The 9,867-nt window shown below is 49.4% G+C and overlaps 1 protein-coding gene across 1 annotated transcript; it reads left to right on the top strand.

Annotated features, from left to right (window-relative positions):
• Positions 1-3,005: 3,005 nt before the first annotated feature.
• Positions 3,006-9,247, top strand: SNX19 (sorting nexin 19). Its single transcript, XM_053452604.1, has 12 exons — positions 3,006-3,247; positions 3,922-5,474; positions 6,014-6,152; positions 6,333-6,433; positions 6,698-6,817; positions 7,097-7,227; positions 7,460-7,556; positions 7,849-7,993; positions 8,136-8,265; positions 8,572-8,756; positions 8,839-8,926; positions 9,031-9,247. Exons 2-12 carry the CDS (start codon positions 3,930-3,932, stop codon positions 9,152-9,154), a joined length of 2,805 nt encoding a protein of 934 aa, XP_053308579.1. The 5' UTR covers positions 3,006-3,247; positions 3,922-3,929; the 3' UTR covers positions 9,155-9,247.
• The last annotated feature ends 620 nt before the right edge of the window (positions 9,248-9,867 follow it).

The raw sequence follows: 9,867 nt of genomic DNA, 5'->3' as shown, positions 1-9,867 counted from the left end.
TGAGCATGAAAACGTGACATGTGGCTCTGCAGCTGCACACATGCCATTTGGCAGCCGCCCGCCTTAAAGTGCCGGAGCCGGCCCGTCCTCTACGCCGTGGCACTGGGTAAGGTTCACATTTTGGATCAATTAAAGTACAAATGTACAGCAGCGGATACGTTACAGCAGGTAAGACACAAGAGAGAGCGATGAGACAGAGCCGGTGTTAACACTACAGCGCGGGGCACAGAAACAGGTGGCTACACAGAAAACACAAGAAAACCACACAAAACAATGATTTGCTGTGTGGCGGAGAGACGCCGGCTTTCCAATTAAAGCGTTTCATCTGGGTAATCATTTCAATAAGAGAAATCGTACAAAAAAAAGTGAGAAAGAAAAGGTTCAATTGCACCGAAGCTGTGATTGCGAGTTACACGTGAGAATTATCTTCCTCGTGTCGCAACAAAGAAGGCGCCGGATAAGAAACCCGACGCTCTGACGCACGGAGAAAGCGGCATCAATAGGACAATTTACCGGCGTGGGCAGAAAGCGGAGAGCGAGGTCGTCGGGTGCAGAGCCAATTGAAGACGCATTTCTCCCCGATACGGTTTAACCGTCCTGATCGCCGTCTGCAAAACGGGCAAAATCTGCCATTCTGCATGCAAATATTTGACACCGGAAAATGGATCATTTTGTGGAGGATCATTAAATGTAATGCGCCTCGCGTTCAGTCCGGGTTCTCAGCCGCCTCTGGAAAGGAAAGTTGGCTCTGAAATTGCAGCTTTTGGATTGAATGCAGCATCTCACGAAACTCCACTGACCTTCAGACAGACACGAAACAATTGCCTGTCTCTGTTTAGCGCTGACATTGGGGTCCCCTGACACCGCGCCGCGATGAAAGCGGAGCACGCAGACCAGCGCTCCCTGCGGTTCAAACGGCCGTCCCGGGGACCATATGCACTAAAGAGGGGAAGAAACAATAATTATACGTCCAAAAGGTTTAAAATAAATAATAAGTCCGCTCTACCGGTATAAGGTGTGTCATTTAGAGCATCACATCCCCTCTCTCTTCTTTCCCCGTCCCTCTCTCCCATCCTCTCTCTTTCTCTTCTCTCCCTGTCTCTCTCTCCCATCTCCTCTCTCTCTTCTCTTCCATTCCCTCTCTCTCTCGTCTCGCCCTGCCTCTCTCTCTGCCATCCTCTCTTCTCTCCCCATCTCCTTCTCTCTCTCTCTTCCCTCTCCCACCTCTCTCCGCTTTCCTCCAAGCCGTATGTATTGATAATAGAGCCTATTATAAAGATAAATCACGGTTCATGGGGAGATTTGGGCAGAACGCGATATCAATAAAGGGTGACTTGGGACAGACGGGGGCGAATATTGTCAGATAAAATTTCAGTAATTTGTTTTCTTTAAAAAAAACAAAATCAAAAGAAATGTAAAAAGAAGGGAGTCCAAATTTGTTATAATGTGATGTCTGCCCTGATCTGATTTATTGTACAAAAAGTACACATTTTCTTAGTAGGGTTCCTTTAAGGAGCGGAGAAATCTCTTCCCACAAAGAAAAGGTTTCTTAAGAGTCATCATTATTTCTTCGGCAATTTTATACCATAATCCGACCTGATTACTCATTATTTCTGCAAGCGAACTGAAAATGCTGGAGATTTAGCCATAAAACCCTTATTAATAATAATCATGGACTTTTACCATGAAACGGCCTCGAAAAAAGAAAAAAAAAGAAAGGCTGAAGTCTGCCCAAAATCTCCGGCCGCCGTTACTCCGTTTACTCGATTTCTGCATAATGAGAAACATTTTCTGGGAGAACGCCGGGCCGCCATAACACTTTTTAATTAAATGGCTCTCGGAAAGTTTGCTCGCCAATGCAATCTGCTATTAATATTCCAAGTATCCATAACGGGGGGGAGATTAAGTAATGCATTAAATGAATGAATCCCATTAAGAGCCATAAAATGACTTTTTCAGGATTAATTCTGCGCAATTTCTTGTAAAATAGGGCTGGGCTGGTTCACCTGCGATAAGCGTTATTAACGCCATTTTGTAGAGACTTCCTATTACAACCTAAAGAAGGGAAATTAAGCTGTGACCCGAAATAAATGAGCTAATGCAGCAAATTGGCTATAACACATACTTCCCAAGTGACTCTGTTTAGGGGACAGTCCCTATTTTGCCCCCAAATCCCCATGTCCCTCTTTCCTCCCCTGATGCCCCACTTTTCTACTATCTCAGAATGTTTGCTGGGTATGAGGGTATCGCCGCGGTGTTCTGCAGGCAGGGGCGTGCTAAGGTGGGTGCCCGGCAGGTGGCACACATCGGGGTCACATAGCACACTACAGGCTCCAGTAAAGACAGGGCTCCATGCGTGGTGAGAGGGAGTGAGAGGGAGAGCTGCATGCTGCTACATGGAAAAGGGTCTGCTTATGTGTAAGTATAGTGTTAGCGTGTGTGTGTGTATCTTAACATATAGTGTAAGTGTATGGTGTTAGCGTGTGTGTGTATGTTACCATATAGTGTAAGTGTATGGTGTTAGCATGTGTGTATCTTAACATATAGTGTAAGTGTATGGGGTTAGCGTGTGTATGTTTTCATATAGTGTTAGAATGTATAAGTGGCTGTTAGTGTATGTGTTAGCTTGAGTGTATGTGTGTCACCTTATAATGCTGGAGTGTTAGGAGATGAGCGTAGGGTTAGTGGTGCAGTGGTGGAGGAGGGAGATATAACTTCAGCTATACGGTCATCGTGTCCCTGCTGAGGCAGCACAAATTTATACACAGATTATTTCTAGGCCTTTATTGCACAGGTGGCAGTGTGCGCGCTTTCTGTCATCCGGCCAGCAGGTGGCAGTGTGCGCGCTTTCTGTCATCCGGTCAGCAGGTGGCAGTGTGCGCGCTTTCTGTCATCCGGCCAGCAGGTGGCAGTGTGCGCGCCTTCTGTCATCCGGCCAGCAGGTGGCAGTGTGCGCCTGAGGTTACACAAAACCTACATCCCGGAGCCGCTTGGCCTCTGAGTCGGAGGAGGAAGAGCCAATCACAATATGGCTGCGGTTCCATCGTGCACTGCGCCCTGTAGCATCCTACCTGAAATAATGCGATTATCCTGAGTTTTATGACGGAAGGTGAGCGGTGACACTCGCAGGAGCATTACCGGGCCCCTGACACCCGGATGTGCGCAGCATGTGACAGCCGGTGCTCTGCTCTCATCCCTGGAGGAAACGGACCGAGACTGACGGTGATGTGACAGCAACAGTCTATTGGTAAGTATGACAGCTCCAGACACCAGGGGGTTAAGGGGCATGACAGCTCCAGACACCAGGGGGTTAAGGGGTATGACAGCTCCAGACACCAGGGGGTCAAGGGACATGACAGCTCCGGACACCAGGGGGTTAAGGGACATGACAGCTCCAGACACCAGGGGGTTAAGGGGTATGACAGCTCCAGACACCAGGGGGTTAAGGGACATGACAGCTCCAGACACCAGGGGGTTAAGGGACATGACAGCTCCGGACACCAGGGGGTTAAGGGACATGACATCTCCAGACACCAGTGAGTTAAGGGGCATGACCGCCATGGACACCAGGGGGTTAAGGGGTATGACCGGCCCATACTGGGGAAGAAGGAATGTGAGGGATATTAAAGTAAAGCCGTCTGGGTGACAGGTCCTCCATCATTCACCACAAGAGCTAAAAACTTATGAAAGTGGGTATTTCTCAACCCTCTCGGGGCGGCCGCGCAGGCTCTCGAGCTCTAGTGCTGCTGATTAGAGAGAATGACCGAGATGCCTGTGTGATGACGTCGGGAGTAACTCAAACCGGGACATGGGGCGCCATAAAAAAACTTTTAAGATTTCAACGTGGGTTTTATTACCTTTGTTTTGCTTCTGAAATAAGTATGTTCTGCATTAAAACATTTAACATCCATCTCCTTCCAGATACAAACATGGAGAATATGAAATGTGGAGGTTATTCTCCTAAAAGCCTAAACAGAAAATGGATACTTCTGGTCTCCGGGGTCCTTCTCGTGTGGTTGGTATTGGTTCACCTCCTCGTCAGCGCATGGCTTCTCCTCCTCTTCTCCGCCATCATGGCTGCCATCGGAGCGTGGCTTGGGCCACAGCTCATACTCGACTGTCGGACCCAAATACACCTCGAAAGGTTTATTTCCTTAGAGGAAAGCAGCCAATCTCCAGACGCAGAGGGCGAGTTGGACAAAGAGATCGCGGTCACCATCCAGAAGATCGTCAGAGACTTCGTCTCATCCTGGTACCGGAAACTTAGCCATGAGACGGCCTTTGAGGACGAGGTGAGAACGGCGATGTGGTATCTTTCCATGGAGCTGAAAAGAAGGTTGAGTGGCACCAGTCGGGAAGAGCTGACCCGGAAGTTACTGATTCTTGGAGGCTGCCATCTGCAGGGCTATAAGTGGGCCAAAGCACGAGTCGAAGGAATCCCGTCCCAGGCGGAGAGGGAATCGAGGTTATGGGAAGCGTACCAAGAACTAAGCCCAACTCACCGAGCGCTTTCTGATTTCAGAGGCGAGGTTGACCATGCTAGATACGTGGTGGATCTCTTGCTGCGGGAGCTCGTCCCAAGGCTTCACTTGGAGAGTCGCACCGGGCGACACTTAGTTGTGGAGTTAATCGCGTGTAACGTTGTGTTACCTCTGGTGGGCAAAATGTCGGAACCGGACTGGATTAACGTGGTCCTGACCAACATTTTCTCTAAAGCTCCCTTAAAGGTGGATGAGGAGACTCAAGAGATCCCAGTGCAGTTGGTGGTTCCAAAGTCTCTTCCTCTGAATCAGGAAGTTACCCCGCAGCTCGTTTTGCCCTCACCGCTGCCGGACAACATCTCCTCCTACGAAGTAATCGATAGTATAGACATGGATCAGGAAAGTGAGGGGGGACCGAAAGACCCTTTGGATGGTACGGAGGAGTTAGCGTCGTGTAAAAGTAAGTCCGACGCTTTCTCTGTACACTACCTGCAGCCTCCAAATTCTTCAAGCCCTTTCTTTCTCTGTGATGAATCGGAGCTGGAATCCCCTCTTTCTGATTTGGGGAGGGAAACGGACCCTCCTTTGATGAACTCGTCTGACGACCTCCTCTCTGACTGCTGCATGGACTCGATCACCCCGGCGGAGAGTCCCTGCGTTCCACACGAGGAAAGTGGAGGCTTAATAGAAGACGGAGGTTTGCTGCTGCTGCCAGGCGGCGTGCCGAGCCGGCCAGAAATTCTCCTTGAACCTGCAGGACTTGCCCCCGAATATAAAAATACCCCCCAGAACGACAAAGAAGGTCTGAGCCCACTGGAGGTTTCTTCCCTCGTCGCTTCTTCACCGACGGCTCCTCTGCATCCGTTTAGCTTCGTGCCTCTTAGTAGCCCAGACGGTCCAGTGTTAATCCAAAACCTCCGCATCACCGGAACCATCACTGCTCGAGAACACAGCGGCACCGGCTCCCATCCGTATACATTGTACACGATCAAGGTAACTGCACGGAACGGTGCGTTAAACACCAATGTGTGAGTATCGAGTGAGCACGTTAATAAACGTTTAAGATATGTAGAAAACAAAGTATGGCAGGCTTCTTTTCCACACAATGGGGTATATCCACTAAACGGAGAGTTGTCAGTAGAGTTGTATTAACCCTCTAACTTCACTAATTAGTAGGAAAGACCATATCCAGCAAGAAGGCCTGAGCTGGCCCGGTGTAATGCATAATTCAGAGGGTGAGGAGACTTCCAAGAACCTTCACCCATTTCACTATACATTATACAGGGCCGGGCACTGTACATAATACAGACCTATTTGGCCACGTCTAGTCTTCCCGTTTGTCTTGCTGGCTTGAAATATTTTAGAAGCCAGACAGAGCTGCGCCCGCGGTGATCAGTGTAACGTTACATTTGGCCCCTAGTATCTCGTGTAACGGTCTAGGAGCTGCGGCCAAACGGGTCTTGGGGTTTTCTGTCATCGCTGGTTTATAAGTTGAGTGACCCGCTTGTCTCCTCTCGCACCCTCCGCGTCAGTACGATACAGCTTTGGACAGCCAGTCCCTGGGAAGTCTGCAGCCCATGGCCTACCACACGGTCAACCGGCGTTACCGCGAGTTCCTCAACCTGCAGACACGTCTGGAGGAGAGACCTGACCTGCGCAAGTTTGTCAAGCGTAAGATGCTGTGTGTGTTTCTATGTTTAATTCAAAAAGGCTTGGCAAAACCTAAAAGCATCGAGGTGGCTCGTTAAAAAGTTCCTTCCGGCATCTACCGTTTTATTTTATTGAATTTTTTTTTTCCTCTGTTTTCTCTATTAATTTTTCCCAGTTCGGTGAAAGTTTCCTTTGTTTCAGATATTAAAGGCCCTAAGAAATTTCTTCCGGATTTGCCGTTTGGAAACATGGATAGCGAGAAGGTTGAGGCGCGGAAAAGCCTGTTGGAGTCATTTTTAAGAGTAAGAAAGAGGGAACGATTCTGCCGAGCACCTTTTATACGCGCGCCGCGTGGCCTTAAAGGGGAAGTATTGCTTAAGAAACCCATCGTTATATTTGTTATGGAGGAGGCTAGGGGTGTCCAGTCCGTGATCAGGAGCTAAGTACAGCTAAACACCCCACCGAACGCTGTAGCGGGGGGAATAGGCTCATGGAGCCCGGCGGCACTATTAACCGAACGGTGCCTCGGAAAGTAAAAGCCGTGTGTTGTTTGCCTGTTTTTGTAGCAACTGTGCGCCGTCCCCGAGATCGCGAGCAGCGAGGAAGTGCAGGAGTTCCTAGCTCTGAACACAGACGCCCGAATTGCTTTTGTTAAGAAGCCCTTCCTGGTCTCACGAATTGACAAGGTACCTTCAGCTCAGTCCTGTGTCTTATTATCTTTATGTTATAGGATATACATGTCTCCGACAAAATAATAGCGCTTTAACTACAAATAGCCCCGGTACTTATGATTTGCACTGTGGCCAACAGCATGCAGATGATTTAAAGGTAAGTGACGTGTTAGGCGCTCCTAGAGTAGATACTTTTGCTTATAGACGATTCGTACTGAGTTTAGGCTGAGTTTAAATTTTGGTTATTGCTGAGCTGAGCTTTTCTTTGTATTCGTGACCTTTGTCGTAACCCAGATCGTAGTAAATGCCATCGTGGACACCCTGAAGACCGCGTTCCCTCGTTCTGAGCCCCAGAGCCCCACCGATGAGTTGAGTGAGAATGAGGTTGACGGCAAACCTCAGAATGACAACAAAAAGACCCCAAAGTGAGTCTCCTGGATCTGCCGCCTTCCTGCTTAACCCTCTTTATTTTCTATTAAAGATAACATAATCTACACACGGGTCCAGGTGGTAATTCTGTGACCGGCGTGGTTCCTTTTCACTCTGTTGGGTTAAAGTGTTTTTACAGTTAATGTCCCAATGATCCATAGCCATATCATAAATGTGTTCTGCCGTATTCTGTACCAGTTGGATTATTCCTCTTTCTGTCCTTCCCAGATCACGTCTTCGTTTCCCCTCCAGTAAAATCGCCCCGGTTCTGACCTCGTCCGACACGCAGGAGAGAATAATCTATTCCTTCCGTGAGAGCAGCGCGGTAAGAACCCATGTGGGTAGATGAGGTTGTTGATATCGCGCCACAGGGAGCTGGTAATCTCTTTAACACTTAATTTCAGCGCAGTGCAACATGTCCTGTAATATCAGGATTTATGTAGCCGCAGAATGCAGTCTCTCTGGTGCTTCTTCCAAATGATCTGGGTCTAGAACCAGGAGGTTCAATAATATTCATACATGGACTGTTTTTATACAGTTATATGGCAGCTGCTGTCCGTCATTCATGGAGTTGGTGGCACCGCTGGGTGCTTTGCTAACCAAGTGCTGGCTTGCAGGTCTCGGGTGCCACGTCAGTGAGAGCGATGGAATCCTTTATCCAGAAACAGGATCTGCTGCTGAGAGAGACCCCCTGTGACAGAGCGCCTACCACCGGCCCACCTGAGAGGGCAGAGACCGTTCCCCAGCAGCCTCCAAAAGCAGGTAAAAGGAAGGCGCTCCTTACTGATGCCATAATCTGCTGCCAAAACATTACACTGGCTCGGGTGATTGAATCTCTGTTAATAGAGAAGGGCTGGAGCAGGTAAATGGCGTTCCCTTTAACAGCGTCCCCTCTGTGTCATAGGGCTGGACGGCGGGCTGGCTTCGGTGGCTCTCGAGGTGCTGTGGATGGTTATGAGGGAGCAGTGGAGTTGGCTTTGTACGGATAATATGCAGAAACTCACCCATCTGCTGTGCGGGAGCCTCATCCAGCGGTGAGCAGACCTCATGTGCTCTGTGATGGGGGGCATGCTGTACAGCATTGCACGGGGGCATGCGCAGACACACATTGATCCATCGGCACCTCTGTGTGTGGCCACGCTAGAGACCGTTGAGTTATGACATCACATGGATATGGAGTCTAATGTGTTTCGATTTTCCATTTCGTGCTGTCACTGCGCATGTCCAAGGCACTGTATCCTTTATATATTGTATCCCCTGCTTTATACATGTATCAAGACGTTACTGACCGCACACAGCTATAACCCAGCTTTGTGCGTTTGACGGCTCCTCTCCTGCAGGTGGTTGGAGGTCGAGGTCTCAAACATCACCTGCATGCAGCGATGGGCTCTGTACCTGCGTTTGCTGCAGCAAGCCATCTGGCCTGGAGGTGCCCTTCGCAGCCATCCCCGGCCGCCGAGGACTCAGGAACAAAAGGATGCGGCTCACAACCAGGCCCTGCAAAGCCTTATGGGTATTTTACCAGGTGAGCGCCATCACTTATCTGGAGCCGCCGGGGACCCCTATGGGCTGAGACCTCACAGGGTCCGTCTCTCTCTCTCTCGTAGATCTGGTGCCAGGAATCCTGGGGAGGCAGAAATATCAGCAGGCCTGGCACTCGGTGCTCGACTCGCTCCAGCACCCCCAGATTAACAGGTATGGAGAAGTCACCAGCGAATTATCCTTTATGCGAATGGTTTAGGGGGCAGATTTATCTTTTCAAGTAAAAATATGACTCCTAAAAACTCTCCTTTCTTCAGGCATTTGATTTATTGCATCTGGGACATTCTCCTGGAAGGTGTGACTTCGGGTTCCGCGCCGGAGGGGAATATCCTCCTTACGTCGGATCCCCGAAGGAGAGAGCTGGGGCAGAAGGGCAGTTGATGCGGGGGTTTGGAAGTACCAGAGTACCGAAGGAATATAATATGTGGCTGGAAATGCACCCCATATCCTCCATGCAAGTATTAACCCCATGTGTTGCCGCATTAACCCCCGCGTGGCTGTTGGGAGACGTGTCCAGCAGCCGTTCCCGGTGGCTTTACTCGCGGTCTGCAGCGCCTTTTAAGGTTTTCATCTTTCGGATGTCCTCCCCTGGCAGCGACCCTGCGCGTTCCTGTATTAACGGGGGATCTCCTAATAGACCGGCAGCGTCTCCCCCTTCTGTGTCTGATTGGGACCTGTGTTATCACGCCGATGCCGGTGTCCACAAAGCAAGAAATCGGCACATTCATGTATACGACGGCACGTTCATTCCAATGTATTTAAGTTTTGCACGTGATTCTTTCCGACCTGCGATGTATAAACACCGATGTATTCCACACACAAACTCTCACAAACACAACAACAATCTGCAAATAGCACAACGTCACAAATCCGGCTACAATGTATCTGCACAAAGCACCCATTCCAACACCGCACCCCATACACAAAAGCCCCCCGGCCCCATGTGCAGGGCAAAGGCTCCGCGTTCATTACACTTTATATGTCAGCTTCTAGAAGAGCTAGTCAGCTTTCATGGGGTTAAAAATGACATCATTTTGTAAGACACAACATTCAAATAAAACACATGTTCTGCAATTCCCGCGCCCCCCGTTTCT

This window comes from Spea bombifrons, chromosome 12 (assembly GCF_027358695.1).
Source record: "Spea bombifrons isolate aSpeBom1 chromosome 12, aSpeBom1.2.pri, whole genome shotgun sequence".
In the NCBI taxonomy this organism is placed as follows: Eukaryota; Metazoa; Chordata; class Amphibia; order Anura; family Pelobatidae; genus Spea; species Spea bombifrons.
Note: the sequence above shows the minus strand (reverse complement) of the source record. Positions and strands in the feature narration are given on the sequence as shown.